The 23,716-nt window shown below is 41.0% G+C and overlaps 1 protein-coding gene across 3 annotated transcripts in view; it reads left to right on the top strand.

The window, feature by feature from the left end:
* Positions 1 to 231: 231 nt before the first annotated feature.
* The window catches only part of st3gal3a (ST3 beta-galactoside alpha-2,3-sialyltransferase 3a), a 33,971-nt gene continuing 10,486 nt past the window's right edge, over positions 232 to 23,716 (top strand). Inside the window, exons 1-9 of one of the 3 annotated variants that reach the window (XM_034147176.1) lie at positions 232 to 324; positions 2,119 to 2,270; positions 3,689 to 3,731; positions 3,850 to 3,942; positions 12,463 to 12,557; positions 13,747 to 13,810; positions 16,795 to 16,890; positions 17,068 to 17,254; positions 23,331 to 23,477. In XM_034147176.1, the coding sequence (XP_034003067.1) occupies positions 2,156 to 2,270; positions 3,689 to 3,731; positions 3,850 to 3,942; positions 12,463 to 12,557; positions 13,747 to 13,810; positions 16,795 to 16,890; positions 17,068 to 17,254; positions 23,331 to 23,477 (840 nt within the window). In that variant the 5' untranslated portion in view covers positions 232 to 324; positions 2,119 to 2,155. Of the gene's footprint in view, positions 325 to 768; positions 1,049 to 2,118; positions 2,271 to 3,688; positions 3,732 to 3,849; positions 3,943 to 12,462; positions 12,558 to 13,746; positions 13,811 to 16,794; positions 16,891 to 17,067; positions 17,255 to 23,330; positions 23,478 to 23,716 lie in introns of those variants that run through there. The other 2 variants (XM_034147177.1, XM_034147178.1) reach the window with 2 other exon arrangements.

The raw sequence follows: 23,716 nt of genomic DNA, 5'->3' as shown, positions 1-23,716 counted from the left end.
TCAGCATTTTAAGTCTAAAGTCTAAATCCCTGCACATGCAGCAATGACATTTCTGCCGCTGTCTTTGCAAAAACGAGTTAACAGTCACATTTTATCTGGATGAGTGCTGCAGCATACCGTTTTTATAAGGGATACAAGTGTGTGTAGTCTTTCATATTAAACATGATAGCTGGTAGATAGCCACAGAAGTCGTACTCGTAACACGGTTTAACCTGGGCGGATCCCATTTTTCCCTGGGCGGATCGCAGTTTACCTGAGCGGCAGTTTACCTGAGCGGATCACAGTTTACCACCGCTGAAGACTTCTCCACGCTGCTTTCAAACTGTGAGTTAACAACGTACGCTTCAGTTGGATGCTGTCTAGGTGTACACAGGTCTCAGATGGACTTGGTATCACATTAAGAACGATATTCAGTGATAAGTCTGGCAACAATAGCTGGTTTAAATGATTTATTCGAGCTCGCAATGTTTTGAACAGACATCCGCTGTCACCTCGTTTGTCTTTTTGTAGTCCTCGCTGTACACGTCCGGATATCGCCATCGTAACCACAACCTCACACACTGGTACAGAATGTGCATTAAAGTCTTGTTACCGAGCCTAATATAACAAAAGATGTATGTAAACGACAGAAGAAGCGATCGAAATGTGTATTTCAGTCTAAGGCCACGCCCCCCACCTCTGCCTCCCGTAAACCAGTTGATCGGAAAACCAGTTAATCCGGAACACCGGCCCTGCAAATGGGTTCACTTCCTGATGGAACATGCGTCATTAAATAGCAGATTTCTGTTTGAAGTTTGGCGTGCAGTTGTCTCCGTACAGAGGCTGGACCAATCGGGTAGCCCCGCTGAGCACCGTGCCTGGAGCCTGCACTGAGGGGACTGGGACACACATTCTGCCCCTCAAGTGTGCTGGTAAAATGCAAGACGTGTAATGAGTATTGGAATGATTTCACATACCGTTAATGCTGACCTATGCATATGGGCAGCTTGGTGCCACAGACGGCGGCAGGAAGCACCGATGGATTTGAGGTCAACTTGAAAACATAACGGTAACGTTATCTGCTCGGCAGGAGTCACTGAATGGCTTGCCTGCTAGCGTAGCAAGCTAACGTCAGTCATGCCTATTGGTTTTATATTTCTGTTACATTCATTCAATGTTAAGGATATTCCTCCCGTCATTTTCATGTCTTGAATGGCAGCGCGTTTTACATCTGTTACCATCTGCCAGCGGAGTAGAGCTGGTCTTTACTGAAGCTATCATTATTGTACAGCATGAGCTATGTTAGCTGTTAGCTGCAATAACATGCATCCTTCTGTAGTCCCCGTCATTATTTTTCACAGTTTATACATTGTTAATTGTTCAGTGTAAATGAAATTAACTGACCTCACGTTAGTGGTTAAAATCATACCCCTTACCGACTAAATGCCCCCTTAAGCCGTGTGTGTCAGTGTGTATATTTTTTCAATACAACACATCACAACAAATGCACTCTGCCCTCCCATGAAAATGGTCACGTCCAAAAAACTGTCCTTTAAAGTACTGTATCATAAAAAATAATATTAATTATCTTGGTTATGTTTAGGGGTTAAATATTGAGGCCCACAGTTTTAATGTCTGAAATAGATGGAGTACAATTTCACCAAAATGTTTGAAATGCTGTTTCATGTAATTGAAAACAAATATATTTAATTGTCATGGTAGACAAAATGAAAACATACAGCTCCGGAGAAATACGGACTACTACACAATTATAATTGTATTGAAATCCATCAATATTGCTTTCTAAACTATTCCGAAGTTAAATGCTAATTTGTATTGTGGTGTTCAGAAATTAATATAAACTTGTTTTCTTTGCATTGTTTAAAGTCTGAAACCACTACCTATTTGTCGTTATTTGACCACCTGTTATTTTCTGTAAATATAATCTTTATATCTCGTTGAAAACAAAAATCACTTTACTCAACTACATACTATAAATTGTAAAAAACAAAGAAACTGACATTTTAGCACTGGTCTCTTACATTTTCCAGAGTTATGGTGTCTGTGGTCAATTGTTTTAAATAAATATAGGCTGTGTGTGAGACCTGAACTAACCAGTTGTATTTCCTCTCCATACAGCCACCAGTGTGGGATGGACCATGTATGCTAGGTGGAGATGAGAATGAAACCCACCCGCAACCTCTTCCTGGGCCTGTGCTCCATGCTGGCCCTGGGATTCCTCTACTACTCGTCTGGGAGGATCAGTTTGAAAGGCTGGGGCCACAATTCATGTGAGTCTTCCTAGGACTTCATATCTCTGTATTTTTACGCTGAATGTCCAAACATTAAACTAATTTAGGTATTTCAAATGAAGTGGGATAAATGTTCATTTGTAAGAAGAAGCCATGTGTGAGATTCACAAACCTATTAAAAAAAACATATATCATGTGACATGGTTAAGCTATGATTGGAAAAAATAACACATTTATGGGGAAATCTGCATCAAAGGACATTACTGTTGTGACAGTCAGGCAGTGAATTACTATTTCAAATATGAAATATCTGTGCAACAGAAGCACCCCAGTAGTCGCTTAATGCTGAACGAATGGACGTTGCTTCGTGTGACGTTGCAGAGGAAAGGACGTCTCATTTCTCTAAGAGCACTTTTACTTATTTCCTCTCTCCTCACATTATTTCCCAGTTAATTTCCATGCATCCCGCTGGGAGGGACTAAGCCTTAAGGAAAATATGCAAGTGAGGGAATCTCAGAGACTTGGGAAAGTGGAAGGGAAAACATAACAAATCTAAAGCAAGTAACTAGAGTTACATTGCTGGCCGTGACAAGGACTGGGTGATGTTACTTAAAGGACCAGTCTGTAGGATATATTTGCAGAAAGGGAATGAATTGTATGAAGTTTTCATTAGTAAACTTGGAGCTAAATCTTGATTCACAAGCACAATAAAAGACAGCCTAAGCAAAGTTATGCTAATAGATTTGTGTATGTTATTCATCCTTTTTTTTTTATGAGCATGCATTATAACATTAGCACCAAATGGAACTTTCTCAAACTTTTTGAATATCACATGCATATGAACATGTTTTAGATAAGGCCAATCTTTTTTACCATTGTGATCATTTTCTGGTTCTGAGTTCACAACTGAAATGGTTGTAAAAGAGTTTCAAAATACCTAATTTATGGAAACTAAACGGGTGAAAAAGAGTGAAGCATCAATCAATGATCATGGTGTCTCGATGGTAGGCATTAGAATCGGAGGTCAGATTTTCAGTCACCAATGTTTACAACACCTTGCAAATCATTAAAGAAAATAAAAGAACAGCAGAGGGCGATACTGTGTCATCTGGATATCTATCTACTATCTGTTAAGAGCTGGTCTCAATCATTTATGTACATTTTAGGATTTGGACAAATAAAGCCTCTAAAAACAGGAAAAATAAAGGGTGAAAATACAAGATCTATTCTATATTTCCATGTTTCAGTACCTTTTGTCTTGTCACTGCTGAGAGCTGTAAATATTGTAACCCACATGTCTCAAATCAAATAACAATACTGCATGTAGTTAGTGTTACATTTAGTCAGGGTTTCCTTTTAACAAATTAAATATGTCAATGTCATACAAATAACTATGATTTTCTACATGTTATGCATTTTATTGAATTCCATCCTATTAACCTAATTTATTTGTCTAGTGTATGACAAACAAGGGTTCCTTCTGAAGCTGGATGGCAGCCTGTGAGTATACATTTTACTATTAATACACGCTTCCCTTCCCAAATCATTGCACTTTTACTGTGTGTATAATTTGTGTGAGTTTTAATTATTGGCTTACTTTATTCCTCCATGTCTTTAGGCCGTTGGAGCTGATGTACAAGTACGGCAATCTCAGTGAGGGAGCCTGTAAGCCTGGCTATGCAGCTGCTAAGATGACAGCCATCTATCCAAGGTAAGAACACTAACAATGTATGAAAGTGACCGAGCATTTTACACATCAACCATAATTGTTAGATAAGTTGTCACCCTGGTGTTGGCATTATAAACTCATGCAATCCCCGGTCCATCTTGGGTTCTTTTAGAGCAGGGCTGCCAAAAGTAGGGTCCATTCTATAAGGCGCGTTCACACCAAGTACTTTTCCCACAATAGTTCATGAGAACTCTTTTAGTTCTGATTAACTAAAGCAGATCACGTTCACACCAAAATGAGTTCCTGGGGGTGGATTAGGCAAATGAACTGCTGACGTCACTTCTTCTTCTTCTGCTTTGGGTTTACTGGCAGGCCGCAAACAACTTCACGGCGAGTACAGTAGGTGGCGGTATGCACCTTAAAGTTGCAATCCGCCAAAAAACCGAGAGAAAAAGAAGAAGAAAAACCTCCCGCGTATACTGCCGCACCCACCTGCTGTATATGAGGCGTCTGTTTACCTTCCGACCTCAGACATGAGCTTCGTCTGAGTTATTTAAGCAAACACAAATACAGATCGTCGACCAGTCAAATGCAATAGCAATGCTGATTCGGAAGCGAAGGCGGTTAAGAAGGATTGACAAAAGGATTGGACGACGACATGCACGCGCTATGGATTGCGTAACATGTGTGAAATGAATAAACTGTGCCAGGTGTGTTGTATGCACAGTAAATAGGCTCAGCAGTTAACACACCTTTATTATATATCCTCCTGAGAGCAACTGCATCCGTCTGCCATGAACCCTACAGAAACCTACGTGTTAGTTTTGGCCCATAGTGGCCTCCATTTGTGTCGTGTAAAATGGGGGAAATCAAAAGTTAGCAAATCCCCATGTCATGTTCATAAAAACATTTAGTTTTAGGTCAAATAATTATTACACTGCTCTGAACCTCACTACACTAACTCCTAAGATGTTCCCTTACTATAATTAATTAAAATATTGAACTCACAACACTGGTAATAACAAACTTAACCATTTCTTTCTATAAATAAATAGTGCTTGTGTTGATGGACGCCATTTTGAAATGCAATGAAATGATCTTTTTGAAAGCCACAATAAATAAAGCTTCGCCAGTTTATAACCGATGAAACATGATGGTATCAGAATAATCACTTACATGTGATGTATAGGATGCTACACAGGTGTGTCAGAGGAGAAATAAGCAAGCTTAGTTACATCTAAAAGGGATGAAACCCTCTTTAATGGTCACACATGCAGAGCACACAGCACACACAGTGAAAGTTGGCCTCTGCATTTAACCCATCCTAGTACCAGGAGTCTAGTACTAGGAGCAGTGGGCAGCTATTGTACAGCGTACATGAAATGTAATGAAAAATGTAAGATACAGGCTCTGTATAATCGCCATGTAGGTTCTCTTTTATTGCACACTCAAGACAATATCAATAACGGCATCACACTGTCCCAGGTGTGTCGTATGCATGTAAATAGAAGTTAACATTTTCAATATCAAATAAAGTGTCAGTAGTATCAAAACACATATATATATATATATATATATATATATACATACATATATACAGGTCCTCATTCTCCTTGCTGACCATGGCACGGCGGTCCTCCATCGCCATGATGGTGTCAAGGAAGCTGTCATCCCGTGCCCGCTTTCCTATGAGGAGAAATATACAAGATCAGATTAATCGCCATGAAGTTTTATAACATACTAGGAATTTGTTTACTAGTAGGTTGTCAACAGAGACAACATTGGACAGGGTGCAGACAGGGACAGTGTACAAAATGCAGGTGTAAAGTAGAAGATAAGATAGCATCAAATAGCTGACGCTCAAAGTGCCCTTATTTATTGTTTTATATTTTTTTAGAGTGCTTAATGTACGCTTGAACTTTGTCCAAAAATGATACGTTTTCTTACCGGAAGTCATGTGACCTCTAGCCCGGATGTTTATGAGAGAGTGAAAAGGGCGCTAAAAGTGTAAACGATGTATTTTCACGGTGTTTCATAATTGTACCAATAAGGAAATAAACGTGATTAGTGGACATCAGTTCGATGCGTAACGTTCTTTCAAGACCAGAGTAGTTACAGTGTGTTTGTACGTACTTTTGCGTTTGGATGGTTGAAAAGGAGACGAGAAAGTGCTGCTGTTGTGATCCGGAGGGGAAAGCTCACTTGTTTCCAATCCAGAGAGTTGTCCTGCCTCGCCTGAAACACACGATTAGTGCCATGAGTTAGTGAAGCACATTACAGAAAACATTACACACTTATTCACAAGTCAAAAACGTTTTCATAGCGGCCGAGAATGATGTTATTAGCCATGCTAGGCTGAACTGGCTAGCAGTGTTAGCCCGTTCTGGCTAGCATGGCTAGCTCGATCTACTGAGCAAATAAAAGTACATCTGAGACCAGTATTGTGCAGATTAAAACAGTGCAGTGCATGTAGTTTATTTTACCTTCGTAGTCGTCGTCGTTTGTCAATTCACAGGGCACTGAATCCGCCGTTTCACCACAAGTGCCGGAGAATGAGGGTCTGTCGCCAAGGCAGAGCATCCAATCGATCATACCATTTACGGGTCTTCCGGCCGTTACCACTCTTGTTATTATGGTCTTTTATTTGTTTGTAGTCCTGCTTTAGTTTCTTTATTTTGTCCCGGCATGAGTGCGCTGTGGAAGATTCCCATGTCGGCTAACTTTACCGAACAACGCTGATACATTTTGCAGTTGGAAACTGCCTTCAGTAGAAGCTGCTGGATCCCATCCTCCGAGTAAATCGCCAGACGTGCCGACACATCCTCATCACTCCACCGCTCCGATGATTTTCGTATTTTTATTGTTGCCATAATAACTGCTTTCACAAAAGTACTCTCGTTGGTGCGCTGGGCTAATAATGCCAGCAAATACAATGGCCGCTCCAAAAAATAAATTCAGAGTTAAACGGGGCGTGGTTTGCATTCCGCACAGCCAATCAGACGTGTGAACTTTTTTTCTCCCACGAAAGTCCTTGCTCTCTAGCAGGGACTGAAAACGGGGTAAAAATGGTTCTGATGAACTAATTTAGTTCAGGGGGCTTTTTGGTGTGAACGCAAATATATCGTAGTTCTGATGAACTATTGTGGGAAAAGTACTCCGGTGCGCTATATATAATACAGTGTTTGCCATGACTGTGGCCCTCCATTCAGTTTCAGCTTTGGCCCACAAAGGGAAAAAAGGGTTAGGGTCAGCCGCGTGCCTTATCTGAAGAATGGTTACTTATTTAGTCTATAAATATCCCTGCAAATGCATGATATAAGCAGTGTAAGACATGGATACAGCTCAACACTGGTTTGGGGTTATTACTGCGATGATGTTCTAAGCTAAAATTTATATTTCAATAAATGCACAATCTGAGTTTTTATATATATATTTTTTTGCCAATCATGTCAATGCCAAGGCCATTATTTTCATATCAATATACGACTGCCGTTATCCATTACAATCTAGCATTCAGGTGTGCAACAACAGTGACACAGCAGTTTATTATCTGACTCACCAGAGTAAGCCCCTCACTCTGGTGAGTCAGACCAGAAAACAAATCTAGAGAAAGTTTCTATTTGTGTAGAATACACCACAGCAGCAAGTGGCAGTTTAGAAGTCACAGATGACCTGACCAATTGTGCAAAGGGTGGCCAAGAGACTCTAAGCCAGCAGTTTGCTGGTCGATGACAGTGGCTCAGTCAGTAGGGGCTTGGACTGGGAGCCGTAGGGTCGCTGGTTCAAGTCCCCGACCAGACCTAAATATGGAGTGTGGACTTCTACTTGGAGAGGTCCCAGTTCACCTCCTGCCCTGCCGTGGTGCCCTTGAGCAAGGCACCGGACACCCCCCTTCCCCCCCACTCCCATTGCTCCCCGGGCGCTGTACAATAGCTGCCCACTGCTCCTAGTACTAGACTCCTGGTACTAGGATGGGTTAAAAGCAGAGGCCAAATGTCACTGTGTGTGCTGTGTGCTCTGCATGTGTGACCATTAAAGAGGGTTTCATCCCTCCCTATTCTATTCTATTCTATTCTATTCTATTCTAGTACTGGTTGTAATCACTTGTGTCACACACAATTTGTGAAGCTCAGAATAAACTGTTACACTGTTACCTTTTATATAAAGAAAGTCCAGGGTTCTAACCCCACCAGGGCCTTGTGTTTTCAATATAGGAATAAGAATGTATTTATCCAAAGGAATACTATGCCGTGGAAGATTTGATGCTTGACATATAATTAATTAGAATGTATGATATATTCCAATTTTGTGGGAAGACATAAACTGTAAAGATCCGTGTTAGTTGATCATTGGATTGTGTGTAATCTGAATCAATGGAGTAACAAGCTGGCTACATGAAGTAGAACTACAAATACAATGGTTGCTCTGGTATTTGGGATCTAAGCAGTGAGTCGATGCCACAGGAAACTGCAAGTAACTCAGGGAGTCCAATAACAAAACTGATTACCTGAGGGGGTTTTACAGTTAATGTATATGTATTACTCTTGCTCTTCTATTTTCTGTAGGATGCCAACAGTTATAACTAAGTTTGACTCTTTGTTGTTAATATTAAGATAATATTGTATGTTTTCTACTCGTAAATCAATAGGTTTTATAGGGCTCTTTTCGTTGGAAGTTGCTTACCTTCCCTAATGGTAAGCTCTCTGAGCTCAGAGTGGTATGAAAGAGGAAAGATCCCATTTCTGCCTCTGCATTATTAAAAACCAAGGAGTCTCCAGACCGTGAAAGCCCCTCATCTGCTTATGTTTTCTGCACTATGTATAAAAAAAAGTCAGAAGATTCAGTGGTCTAAATGGGCCCATGTGTGGTGCAGATCTATTTTTGTCTTCTTCTGCTCCCCTGGTGTCCCAGTGCGTGAGAAAACCTCCGGCCGGTTCACTTATCCACTTACTTTCAGAGCACCAGAGACACGCAACCCTGGAACCCACCAGGTCCTTCAGACAGCAGCATTGATGAAGTGTCTTCACACAGTCCGAGCTGTAACATGTTAAAATAACACAGGAGGATTTTGATCGGCAGGAAGGAATGGTAAAATGCCCCGGGCATTCTTGACCCACTGCGTTCCTCCGCTGCTGCTAAGATTAACTCAGCTTCTTCCTTATTATTACCCGTTTGGGTTTCTTGACTGCATCTTGCACAGTTGTGAGACTATCATGGAAACAAAATATGCCCCTAAACATGTCAACATCTAGTGGAGTTCAAAAACTCTTTATTCAGCAGCGCCGGAGAAGTCATCATTCATACTGGAAGCCCAATGTTCAACGCCAGATCTACGAGACTGTAGGTTTTGAACGATTAGTCATAAATGAGGGGGCACCAGTCTTTGGGCTTCTCATATGCACAGACAACATGGTGACTGAAAGCGACTGTGATAATCCAGAGGGGATATGTAATAAGTCAGTTCATTGGTGTATCAGAAGCAGAAATCCTTAATTTGTCCCGCAGCAGTGAAATTGACAGTGTTGCAATAGCAAAGCTACTACAAATAAGTATTGAGGATAAGCGATGCAAACATCAGATTATCCCCAGTTACCAATTTCCTGAAGTTATAATTAATGAAATCCACATAGAAATAAGCATCCATACAGCATATGTAGAGCAGTGTGAGGGTCTGATGCCTTGTTTAAGGGCACCATGGTAGTGGTCAGGAAGCAAACGGCAACCTCTCCTGGCACCAGAGCCTTTGATTCCCAAGTTAAGTCTCCACAGACAAGCCACTGCTGCCAAACGACACAATATCTAAAAAACGATCTATATATTCCTATATTATCAAATGTAAACAGTTTTTATTACACAGAATTGTAACAGTTATGGAGAGTTAAAGAGTCTACAAATCCTTCACTCACAGCCGTCAATCACAGCTTTCAATGATGACACCTCACCCCTTTTCATAGCATTTAATAACAAGTTAAAACCAAAGGACTCAGACAAATTAACACTTGAACATACATAGAGATGCAGCCATCCACAATATCCGCTTCAATTAAAAAACCCAGATCTTTAAACCCAAATTTTAAAACAACTGGCAGCCAGCAAACCCCTTACAATAAAGTGCTGAAGTTCAAATCCTTCGATGAAAAGATGTCTCCATTCACGTAGAAGACTCATGTGCCGTCCCTACAGCAGACAGTCTATCACCTGGCCTACAGTGAGGTCGTACAATCGCAAGAAAAAAGAGGAATTCTGTCATACGAGGCAATTACAGCAGTACCATTCAATAGAAATGTGGCGTTAGTTTGAGGACAGAAGGGTAGAATGCATCATTAGTTGCTGATTTCTTAACTATGTTGAAGTGTTTTCAGGTGTCTATCAATTATTTCGAAGACCTTCCAACATTGACTGATTAGCAGCTGTTTTGTGTTACCAAATCAGAGCTCATTTGCAGTTCCTTATGTGATATTTCACATAAAGAAACAAGCTGCCAAAACCTGGAGGGGTTGACTCGGTTAAAGAAACATGTTTCTTCTGTTTGACCTCTTTCACAGCTAATGTTTGTGCACTTTGTGTACTTTTTGTAGGCCTGGTTTTTCAAAAATGGACTCGGTTAACATTTTTCGAAGTAAAAAACTAGCAGTTGTTTTTGATAATGATTTTTTTTCTTCTGATTATTTATTTTCAGATTAATTTTGTTTTTCCAAATGGGAGACTTTTTAAAATGTCTTAAGTGTTAAAATACATTGGCTCTCCTAACAGCCTAATCCCTCAAAGTGGAGACAGATGTGGAGACTAAATGAAGCATAACATGCTGAGGCAATAAGAAAATACCCTTCACTGTATTATTTTTGTTTTACAAGCAAAGTGAAGCACAACTTCATTAGAAAGGAAACTGTAGGTGGTAACCAGACAGTTGGACTATGTAGAGTGATTCATTTAGATTTTTCTATACATTTTTTCTGACAAACTACCAAAAAAGTTTAGCTGTGATTCTTAAATCTTTAATGAAATCTTAATTTAATGAAAAGTTTAAATCATTTTCTAATGGACAATATTCTGATGCTAATCACAGCTGTGTCATTCAGCAAAAACAGCAGCCACCAAATCACCCTGATTAAATTAATGGGTGCCACCTACATCCAAGTGACCCAATTCGGCAAACACATCCACTATACAGTACAACACCTTCTGTACTTCAACAATTTCAACAGACTAAAATTTCCTAAAATTTTTTTAAATGATTTTTCTAATTCACCTTTTCCCCAACAATGTTGTTTTTTTTTACGGTATAGAGCTCAAACCCTTCATAACCTAACTCAATGGATCCTTGGACTATTTGTATTTAGTCAACAGGACTGTCCTGCCCGGCTGCTAACAAAATCAATTGCTCTCTTCCTGCCGATTTCAACATAAATATCTTCAGAATGTAACATCAGGGAAAAATTGGGTAAAACACTACTGTACACTATTGCACATTATTGACACATCATGAGTTCACTTTTTCTATTGTCCCTGCAATGCCGTTACAACATGAGCATTGTTTGTAACTCAATGCTAACTAACAACACCTGTCCTGAAAAGGTTTTGAAACAAAGTTGAAAAAATAAGGAAAAATATCCATATTGTTGTTATTGTTGTGGCAATGTTTTTCTTTTTTTGCTGCCTTATTGGTCTGCTTCCAAAGAGGGAATCAGAGCCACTGTTGCTCCACAGGCAGGGAGAGAAACAGTAGGGAAAAACAGCAGGTAGTAACAGAATCATTTCACATAGAACTTGCTGAATTAAGGGTTTATTGCGACCTAGCCAGAGTCGGTGATTGCTGCAACAGTGGAAAGATCTAACCGAGGATGGTTTCGGTGGTTTTCTGACGAGTTGGAATCAACTTCGTTTGGCTACGCAACACGGAGATTGAATCCCCAACACACAAAGATATCGGCAATTGCCTGTTTTGATCTAGCAAAATACAAATGTGTTTTTACAGGGGTACTATGTGAAAGCAAAAGGGAACTCTTTTGTTTGTCTTTCATCAATGATTTAGTCGATCTGGTGCCATAAAGAGCAGTGCAGAATAGGTTATCATTCTCATGTAACAACTAAATCAATCACATGTTTATATTTTCTTTGTTGGTTTAAAACAATGTTATCTCCACGTGGGTTATTATTTCTTTTTGTGACAAAAAAAGGCTGCCAGTTTAGTCTCCCACCAGTCTAAATCTTAAGGGAAGAGGATGGATCATGCTTTCCTGCCTTCCGGTTACCACCCTTTATCAAGTAAACTTGTGGATCTTCCGTGGCCAAAAGGTCAGACTGGATATCTGCTCCGAGCCTCACTGTGCAGAATGTGCAGCTCTGTCCTTTCATTCACACGTCTTTTAAGTGTGTTTTGGTGAAGGTGAAATCAGACAGACTGTGGATTAGCTGGTAACACGATGCTGTAAATCCTCTTAAGCATTCTTCCATTAATCAGTGCATCTACACACATCCATACGGGTGTACCACAGATATTGCTCTAAAGAACACCAGTTCTTCATTCTTACTTGCTGTTACCCGTTTCTTTTATATCAACAGGTTCAACAAACTGGCGCCAATGTTCATTGATCCAAATTACAAACGATTCTACAAGATTGGTGATTACCCGCCTCCATTTGGTGTGAGGTCCCAAGGTATGATTACACGTTCTTCTCTTTGTAGTTAAAGGTAAAACAATTTAAGTTGCACTGAATTTCTCACAAGTTAAGACTAGATTTTTCTAACCACCAACTGGGAAAGTACACTAGCACTGTGGAAGATTCAAACAAGCTAGTTTGTACATCTTGTGGTCCAACCATGCCTTAAGTGTGTTACCTCTTCTGAGCCGTCACATTTGAAGGAAGGGTTAATAGCCTCCTTTCATGGTTACCCTATGGCTGCATCCTTCCACCAGTCTGATCTCTCTCAAACAATTCTGTCTTTTTTGTGTCATTGCACTATTTATAAAATAAATCGTACAAATGGAGATAATTATTTGGAACTCTTGTAAGCATATAAGATGTGACGGGCTTTTGTTTACATAGAAAGTGACAGAAGGAGTTGTGTGGAGAATGAATTTCCTAGTAATTCTGTAAAAATGTGGACACAAACCATCAAGGGGCCAACCATGTACCTGGTTTCAACCCAGTCTTGTCGAACTTTGGACAGGGCCAGGCTTTTTTGTTTTCTATTGTTTCCAGACTTAATGCTAAGTGAGGCAAAGCTAGATCCGAACTTATCACAAAGACATTAGAATGATATCCTTCTTCTCATCTCAATTTCAGAAATGAGCCTAGAAGTGTTTTTTCTTTAAGTGGAAATGTTTCTTTAACCAAACCTCTTGAACCCGAGCAAAAACATGATTCAGTTTTAAAATAAGCTGAAGCTGAAATTAGTTTGTGCTTAATAAGAAAAATGTCATTAAGGCCCCGTCCACACGGAGACGAAAACGAACCGAAGTCGTTTTCAAAAAAGTCTTCCGTCCACACGGAAACGGCCGTTATCAAAGTGTATCGGATTAGGGCTCCGAATCCGCGTTTCCGTTTCGGCCTCGTGTGGACGAACCGTCTATACGATAGAGAACGTTAGCGGATTCAACTGATTTCGTCTCCGTGTGGACGGGGCCTAAAACCCACACTTGAAATGAAGTCAAACCTGACGAAAAATGAGAATGCGCTTTAATGGTTGTATAACATTCAAAGATGAAGAAGTGGCTGGCTGCCAGCCGTATCTCACCCATCACAGAGATGGGGGCATCATAGCTGGGGGGGAAGTTTCAGTTCACTTTCATCCTCATCTCACTTGTTTTCTCTTTCTGCCTTCATGTCTCTCATATACCTGCAGAAAATCTCATAGATATTCTTCTGTCAGCCACTCAGAACTACGGCCTTGGGGAGGATCTTGACAGGTAAGTGGGTTCTAGATGTTCAGTCATTCGCCAATCAAAAAAGAGCAGTCATCACAATATTGTTTTTTACAACCGTGTATTTGAAGCTACCATCAGTATAATTTGTAAACTGTTAACAGTTTACTTTTAAAATGCACACACATTAAGCAGCCGATCAGTGTCAAATGTATTACCAGTCTATTCAAATTCTATTCTCCAGTTCACCAAGGTTATTTACAGAGGGCATTTGGTTGTCTTGTTTTCATTAGGAAAGTGTGCAATGGGATTTCCAGTTCCTTTTATATACTGTTTATTCCATCATCACCTGAGCTTTAGGTCACAATACATCTTAGGTAAAGTAAGCTAAACAGTTAGTATCTTTTAAGACAAATATTTATAAATGCAAAATGTATAGCAGAAAAATACAGATGTTATACAGATACTCATCTTGAAATAATCAAAATATAATATTTCATCTGTAAAGAAGAGAAGATTAAAGGTAGGGTGGGTAAGAATGGAGAAACCAGCTCGAGTGCGCTAGAATTTGAAAGTACGCAGCCGAAAAAAATCTGCCCCTTCCTTCAGACTTCCTTACAGAGCCCCTCCTCCAACACACACGAATGTGCACATGACCAATGAGGGCACGAGATAAGTTTGTGCACGAGATGGAAGGCTGACAGGCAGGTAGGCCATCCAGTTATTTAAGCCGGACCGGCTCAGATGATTGGTCGTGCTTTTTACAGCACCACGGCTTCCACAGATGAATTTGTTTTATGTATCTATTGTCAAAGCATTTAAAGTGGACCTATCATGCTATATTTGAATAATATATTGTATGGCCATACCTATATAAAACATGTCTGAAGTTTTTTTTTCAAAATACCAAACAGATCATGCATTTTAGCCATGCCTCATTTCGCTCTATTTGCTCTTTTCCAGCCCTGTTTTTGCAGGGGCTGATTCTGTGACGTAGCTTTAATGCAAATGAGCTGCAGCTGAGCACGCCCCCCTGCAGGAGAGGGGGGCGTGCTCAAAGATCAGCTGCTGGGCTGTCAGAAGAGGGGGAGGAAAAGAGAGGCTCCGTCCTCCGTGTATTATTCTTATATTATTATATAGAGTCGTTATTCATTTGTTTTAAAGCTCAATAAATAACAAAGAAGACCTTTGACCGGCACTTTTCTAATTTTGTCCGGAAGATTTCAACTTTAACGGACATGTTGACCGGCGAAAAAAAATCGAACTGAAACTCTGCCGCACGGTCCCCTTGGAAGAGGCGGAGAGGTGGGTGTTTGTCATCTGCTGGTGGACTACCGGAGAGAATTACAGCGCTTGCCTCGGGGAGGGATTGCATTGAATTACAGCAGCAGGAGCAAACGCTTGCCTCGGGGAGGGAGAAAAAGAGCCAGAGCGTCCACAGCGGAGAATAAACAGAAGGGCAACCATGCACGGGAAGTCTTCTTCGCTGCTTTTGTGGCAGACTACAGCGCCACTTACAGGCCTGGCATATGTACTACAGCGTCTCCAGCACTTTCGAGCGCCAATGGCCGGCCGTGACCCAACCTCTCATTCCCCTGATAGGTGGAGAGTTGCCCATATAGGCGGAGCACCCCTTTTCTGACGTCAGAAAAATTAACGTCTGTATCAGCTCCGTTGCAGCCCCGTTTTTAGAGATTTGGGTATGAAGGAAAAGAGAGAGGGTTGTGTTTTCTGACACTTGGTGAGTTCCCTGACACACCGGGGACACATATTCATGTATAAAAGACGTACAAAAGTGCATTTTGCATGATAGCAATGAATACATTAAAGGGGACCTATCGGGATGTTAAGAGCATTCCATGGAATATAACAAAAAGTGTTTCTGAAGTGAATTACCTACCCTACCTTTAAGGTCAGAACTCTGACTCTAATCTCGAAACAAAAAAAACAAAAACACTTTAGGTCATATTTTAAAAAACATTCACTTGTAGCCCTAATCCTTTCATCTGAACTTATTAATGGGTAAAAACTAAATTGTTCAACACATAATAACAAATTCTGTCTTAAATCTCTTATGCCCTATGCTTATGAGTAACCGGAACAAACATTTTAATCTAAATGTAATCAGTTTACCAATAAAAAAGTCTTACTGTTGCTTAAGCCCATATTGTTCTTAAGAAGTTCCCCCACTTAAGAACAAATGTAATCCATTGTATGTTCAAAAAGCTTAAAATCTAGTTCTTCATGTGACCCTGGAATTAAGGTGCCTTACTTACAAAAATGCCTCTAGGATTAGTTTAAAAAAAGACAGCGCCATGTGTTTTAAATTCTAAACAAGTGCTTTATAATTATTCTGTCAGTGTACCCTGAAAGTCCAACATTAATGACTGGATCACACATCAGCTACAACAGAGTGCTTCATTTCACTTTGTCTTCATATGGAACTCATCAGTTTCACAGACACTGTGCACTGACCCTGTTCCATCAGCCAGCTAACACATTAAGGAATTTGTTTATTATTCCACTCCGAATCAAGCGGAGCAGACTAAACACTGGACACATTTTGCACTGAGTCTACAATACAAGGATTTAATAATTATTTTCACCATATTGTGACACTGACACATTGTTAACTTGTGCTAATAATGCAACAGTTGTTTTACTTGTGGAAGGAAGATAATCATAAAGAACATAAAAGTCCTAAGAGCTGAATGAATGAATATATACAAATATTTATTTTTAAAAGTGCCTTTCCGTTTTTGGTAACAACTGATTTTGAATAACAGAAAAACTACTACCACATCTTCCTATGTAGCTGAGTGTGTTGAAGAAGGGCACAAGGGAGGGAATAACTATTTCATTCAAGTTGTAGCCTTACTTCCAACGGTTATAGTCAGGGAGAGAAAACATAGCATTTTATTTTTTATGAATTTATAAGCAAAAGTACATTTCAGACATTCGACGAAAAATGTATACGTTCAATGATTAGAGTAAAGTAGACACAATTATGGATCTTTTCTGTGTGACAGTTTGGACTGTAAGACTTGCATCATCGTAGGGAATGGAGGAATCCTCGCCAACAAGTCTCTGGGACAGAGGATTGATGAGTTCGATGTGGTGGTCAGGTACGTTGTGATACAGAAGGAGGTACTTGACTCGATGCAACTCGATTACTCTCCCTGTAATCAAGTAGTCATCGTTTAATCAAATGTTGTACAATTGCAGACTAAACTACATGTTAACCAGCTTTGATTATTTTGGACAGGTCATTTTATGATTGATTTTGCAGCTGTGTGTTGCAGGTTAAACGAGGCTCCAGTGAAAGGCTTTGAGAAAGATGTGGGCTCCAAGACCACCATGAGGATCACCTACCCAGAGGGGGCCATCCAGAAGGCAGAGCGCTACGAGCCTGAGTCCCTGTTCGTCCTCTCTGCCTTTAAAGCTCTGGACTTCAAGTGGCTGCGACACATGATCTTCAGCCAGAAGCTGGTAAGGCAGCTAAAAAATAATTCACGGTGTGTGTGCTGCAGCGAATGTAGCTGTAGGCAGCTGGTGATAGTGGTGTACAGTGCAGTGTTTTCACACCATTTATTCACAAATCTCAAAGCTTTTCATGCCTTCAGAGATAATGAAGTGATGACATTTTTGACAAACATTGATGTCAACTTGACTCGTTGGCAGAGATATACCATCACCCAGAAGAAATTCTAATATGAAACAGTCAGAAACGGAAGCAAAAGCCCACCCTAGCCTAGCGACATGGATCAATTGATGGCAATGATGGCATCACTGGCTGGTTGCCATTAGTTATTAACAGCGTTATCTGTGAAGCCCCACAAACTGTGTGCTTAAGCTTTATTTAGAACACATGCACTGGGTGCTATGGAAGCCAAACTCACAAAACTTCACAGGTGTGTAGTTAAAATGGAAATGAAAATAGGGTGCATAGGGGTCATTGGGCCCCCCACATTACGTCCCCACTTTTCGCCCCTTGCCCGACTTGGAGTCGAAAAGTCAACAGGTGAGAAGTTGAGATCAAAAGGAAGGCTGAGCTTGAAGATAGGTGTGGTCCGAGCAAAAGCAACAGAAAAAGCAGACAGACACACACACACACACACACACACACACACACACACACACACACACACACAGCACATAAGATCAAGTTTTTGGGCCTTCATTACAAATCCAGTGGTGGGTGATATTATATGGGATAAGTATTGGGAGTATGCCTATACACATTGCTTTCAGTCCAGACTCGTGTTTTAAAACTTTTCTTCTCGACTGATTAGAACCATTGATATTTAGGGGGGATCCCAGCTCACAGTGGACAAAGCACACACTCGATATCCTGGATTATTTGAGAAGGATCTGTGTAGATTGTGTAGAAATGTAATCATTTAATATTTAATATTGTTGAGTAGTTATTATAATCCTCAACATAAACCAAACGTACATAACCTGCTCCTCTACTGTCCCGCTGCCCTGTGTCTGTTCAGAACACTTGCTGTAGGTGTAGGCTTTATGGTTGTACATGCTTGACTGTGAATGTAGCACATTCCTGCACCCCGAACACAACATACCTGCTTTGTACTCCCTCCACATTCCTCCGTGGCAGGAAAGCAAATGGGGTCAAATGCCCGTAAACCCCTAAATAGATCAAAATATCAATATTTACAGGCAAGTAATGTCTGGTCAGTTCTCAGTGAAGAGTCATTCCAACACTATTTTTGTTATATTGAACTACAAATTCACACCGACTACTTTCAAGCTTAGAGATGTGGTTCTATAACCTCAAAAACAATGTTTTCATTGACAAAGATAGACAGAGTACAGCTGATATAAACGCAAAGGTATACCTTGGATATCTTGTTCCATTTCTTAGTTTTAAATGATGCACCATTGAAGAAGTGAGCCAAAATGTGTTTCCTCTTTTTAGACTCTCAGTACTGATCTTGTGTGCATGTCTATCCAACTGGCAGCCCGAGCGCGGGCGGTGAGTCGGAGTCTGAGACTTCAGCTCTGATGCACATCAGAAAGCAGCTGTCATTCTGCTGCAGCTCTGGAGGCAGAGAAGGAAGACAGGGCTTCATGTGGCTATCACCAGGGTGGTCTTTGTCCTGGATCACATTGCACCTCCACTGACAGGTGGAAGCACAGCGAGTGTGTGTGCTGTTCCAGCTGTATTGCTTCCTACCTTTGTTGTCAACGGGCTCATATCTAGAGTGGAAGTGACTTGGCGTTGTTTTCTGCCATCCCCATCAGCTCTCAGCACTCTTTATCACATGGTATCACTGTGACCTGCAGAGAGCTTTTGACTTCTAGTCTAGCCCATTTATTTTTTATTCTGCACATGCATTGAAACGGCTTGTAAATACTAACATACATTCAGTGGGTTATATAGGTTTTTATGCATGTAAATGGTCTGCGAAGTGGTCATTGCAGGCCCCCCTGCCTGAAATGTTTCAATTGGACTGCTTTGTTTACTTGTGTAACATAGTGAACTCACTATGTAACGCTTCTATTGGCTAGTGCACCAACACATGGTATGTGACATTTCCGACACACCTCTAAGCAGTTCACAACAGAGCCAGCCAGCTAACCAATCGGAGCAGACTGGGCTCTGGTTTCAGACAGAGGGTGAAAAGAGGTGCTGCAGCACAGGCAGTAAGAGAACAATAAAGAGCTTTTTGAACATTAAAGCATGAAGACATGTCACAGTAGAGGCAGAAAATACAAATATATGATCCTGAAAATGGGGTTAATGGGGCCCCTTTAACTGATGTACAGTAAAGGTAAAGAAAGAGCAAATCATAAAGCATGTAAACATGTCACAGTAGAGGATTCCCTAAACAGGACATCTAACCCAATTTACACAGTGTTTAGCCTGGTGTGCAATGGCAGTGCAATTCCCCTGTGCAGTGCAAGTTGTCTTTTTTTAATTGTTCATCAACCTACTTTCTCATGTTTTTTGTATACAATTGAGTGCAACAAAATAAATGCTTTATAAGAGATATTGATTTTTAAAATAAAATGTGGACTGCTTTTTCCACTTATTCGTAATATTTATATTGTCAAAACTACATAGAAACAGAATAGTTGGCGAGAGTGTAAATGAGAGGCTGCCATGAGGAGGCTGTGACACAGCAGGCATTCACCCACACTTCCAGTGTGGACATTCAAGACACATAGATCACCTTTAGACGAGATAGGACAACATGTCATACAAACTACTTAGTGTTAAAACATGTTGAATCGCACATGGACACTTATAGTGGTTAGAAGACTTGGTAGAATGTGTCTTTGTTGGCACATGCACCTTTTGACATTGCCTCACAAGTTTGTTGAATTAACAGTAATGGTGTTAAAGGACTTTGATGCTCATGAGACCGGCTTCATTTACAACAACACTTCAGAGCGGCAGATCAAGTTCCCTGCTCGCGAATGTGGGAGTGTAGTAAACACACTGTTAGTGGTCACATGCACACACACATACACACTTACTCACTATGCAAGTGTTGGCTGGAGGAAGATGGATTGCACTAGGATGAGGAAAGTGGCAAAGTAGACACTGAGAGCTGGCATTGTGTGACACAAGTGACATCTATCATGGCTGACTTTGTTCCTTGGACAGGGTTTTCTGCAAAGGAAGCATCAACAAATGAATGTCATTTTATATTTAAATATATCTTATCTTGCCTCAAAAATGACAAGTAGTCTTTGTCAGGTTTTTATTTTTGTGGCCTGTTTAGAAACCTCCTTTGACCTGCGCAAAAGGTCCCAAGTCTGGAATTGAACCGGGCATGTTGCAGTAATGTCATATAAAGATTCTGCAGCTATGCAAGCAGCTCTGTGATGCTGTACTGGGGTACGGCAGAGCTTTGAGGTAAATACTAACTTTATCTAACTGTGTGGTCAGCCCCAGCAGATCACACCATACAAGATGAATATGCCTCCACAGAGTCAGAGGTCTGCAGGTGGGCCCCCTGCACTCCAAAAGACCTCAGTCTCCTCAGCAGTTACACTCTGCTCTGTCCCTTCTTACAGAGACCAGTGCGGTTATCTGAGCTGTCCAGTTTATTGTTCAGATGAACACCAAGGTACTTGTAAGATCAAAATCTCGACGTCCGCTCCCTGGATGTTCCATTGTGTGGGGGTGTGTGTTGGCGCCGTCTGAATTCCACCACCAGTCCATCCTTGGTCTTACTTGCGTTGAGCTGGAGGTGATTCCTCTGGCACTAGAGGGTGAAGTCCTGCGTCAGTTCTCTGTACTACCTGTCGTCCCCTTTAGGCCGACGATGGCAGAGTCGTCAGAGAACTTCTGAAGGTGGCAGGTCGCAGTGTTGTGGGTGAAGAGAAGCGATCCCAGCACCGTTCCCCGGGGGGTCCCTGCAGATGATCCTGTCTGATTGACAGACACTCCGGGGGCTTAACGTTGTTAGGTCATACCAAGTCTCTGTGAAAACAGTAACCGTAAACCACAACGCCTTCTAATATCTCTTTTTAATTACATTCTGCTCCTGAGTGTATCTTTCTTTTTATTTACGGAATGGACAATTGCTAGGATTATAAACTGCGTTATAAAATGATGTGAAGCCCCAGGTTACACTTTGTTAAAGTCCCTGCAGTGGAAAAGGGCTGTCAAGGAATAGAGTTGCATGTGTACTGTATACATACCAGCTAGTTGAGTTATCTGGAGTAAATGTAAACATATTCACTGATACTGTCAGAGTGGCTTGTCATTTGATCCTGTAGGCTGTGTGCAGATGGGTTTTCCACAGACTTCATCGTCTTAGTGCTGCCAGCAGAGCAGAGGTGTTAGGTTCCCGCTCGGATAGGACAGGATTACCACCTGATCTCTCAATAGGAGCTTATAGTCTAACAGGGTAACATTGCTATGCTAGTAAACCAACAGCTCAGATCAATGCTGTTTGGTTTCTCCCTACATCGCTCTCCTGCATACCTGAGCTAACTCAGAGGCAGGTTTCCCAGTAACTGTCCATAAAGAGACATAAGGCTGCTGGTAATTAGGGTAATGGCCCCAGGTATATGGATACGGGGGCTTCCTTCTCTGCCTGGCTTTGTTTGCTCCTCTTGTTTTTCATCAGTGTTTAAATGTGTTGACCTCTCTCCCCAGGTCTCAGCTCAGGAGATTGCTTTCACTGGGCTGCTTAAGCACCATCATATTTTCCACCCCTGTCCACTACTAGGTGATGGTAGTAAGAATTGACACTGACAGTGTGAATATTTATTGTAAATATTCTTTTATAACATTACGGTGACAGATGACATCTGTTAATGATTAGGTTTTTTGTTTCAGATATTAACATTTAGTCAATTGTAACAGCAGTAAAGAAAGAATTTATATAAAACAAAGTTGTGGTAAAACAATTAAAAATCCTTAAAAATGACATGAGCTCGAGCAATAGATCAGACACTGGGATGAATATTTGTAACACAGCTTAACATTTTGACACTAAATTGCTAATGACTTGTTGCTGGTGTGTGCACTTTGTCCACCTCCAATCAACTTTCATTTGTCAAACTCAAACTCAAAAAATGAATTGTCTCCACCAACCCATGAGAAAAATCTTTGTATTAGCTGCTAAATGCTCTCAACACACTTTTCACCAGCTAGTCTCTTACAGTGTCTGTCTTCTGTGCTGCTGTGTCTGAAAGTGTTTACTCTTAAAACAGCTGCGGCTGGAAACCAGATTGATAAGAGCCTGAACACTATACCAAATGTTGCCATAAAACCAAAACAATGAGTTAAAAAAGGATTCAAAGTCTTCTTTGAAGACTTGCCACAACAGCAATGCTAGTGTTGTTTTCCCCTTGTGAGTCTGTGTGTGTCGTCATGGCTAAAAGTGATCCTGGAGACACCTAGCATGGAGGTACCAGCAGGTTCTGAGTATTTGTCAAGTGTTTATATTTCTGTCTGTCTAAGGATAGATTTTGTCACAAACATGAAAGGTAGAAGTCACGTAACCCAACAGGTGTCTAGTTGAGATCAAAATGAAGGTGGTGTTAAAAAATTGGTTGTGGCTGGAGTAAGTAAGTAAGCAATTAACAACAAAGGGGCCGTTGCCTCTGGCCTGATTTGACATCACTAAACATTTATGGAGGCAAAGTATAGATTATGTAGATATGAAGCCAGTCTTCAGGGATGATATCATAATATTTTAAGGACCACAGAGGACAATATTACTATGTCCATAACTGCAATTTGTAAATCAATAATACATAGCTACAGAAGCTACGAGAGGCTGGATTGTTTTTATGAGGTGCACTTTGACACAGCCGCCCAAAGATAGCTGTGAGCAAAGAAAATGATGCAAAGCCATCTTGCGTTTGAGGATAGTGTAAACATTAATATAATACTCCTGCCTTCTCAGCTGCTAACTTACAATATTAAATTAAATGTGGACAGTGCTGAGAAATGTACGGTGTGTTCACAACCCAACGAAACACTAACATCTGTTTCTCCCAGCCTACCAGACTGTGTGCACATTTAGTTCACTATGAGGGTCGCACTAACAAAATAGCTGTTTAATTTGTCTCTCAGCTCAGCACTGATGGGTTCTGGAAGTCGGTGGCCAAGAGCGTTCCAAGGGAGCCCAGCGACATGCGCATCCTGAACCCCTACTTCATCCAGGAGGCCTCCTTCAAGCTGATTGGCTTACCTCACAACCGCGGACAGATGGGCCGAGGGGTGAGAGACCTGTTGTTGTCCTTGAAGTCCCTTTTTTTGTATGTAGAGAGGCAACAGTGGGCTGTTAATGGTCAGCACTGGAGCTCCACTGTCTGTTTGCATTATGAAAGCCTCCGTGAACACACAGCAGATGCTGCAGGGAGCCGAGCACCTACAGAGCCTGAAAAGAAAGTGTTACCATTAGGCTGTTATAAATAGACCCATTCTTCAGATTTCACATCTGTAAGATATCAACACAA

The sequence above is a fragment of the Trematomus bernacchii genome, unplaced genomic scaffold (genome assembly GCF_902827165.1).
Source record: "Trematomus bernacchii unplaced genomic scaffold, fTreBer1.1, whole genome shotgun sequence".
Taxonomy (NCBI): domain Eukaryota; kingdom Metazoa; phylum Chordata; class Actinopteri; order Perciformes; family Nototheniidae; genus Trematomus; species Trematomus bernacchii.
The sequence above is the reverse complement of the archived record's forward strand: the minus strand, read 5'-3'. Positions and strand labels throughout refer to the sequence as shown.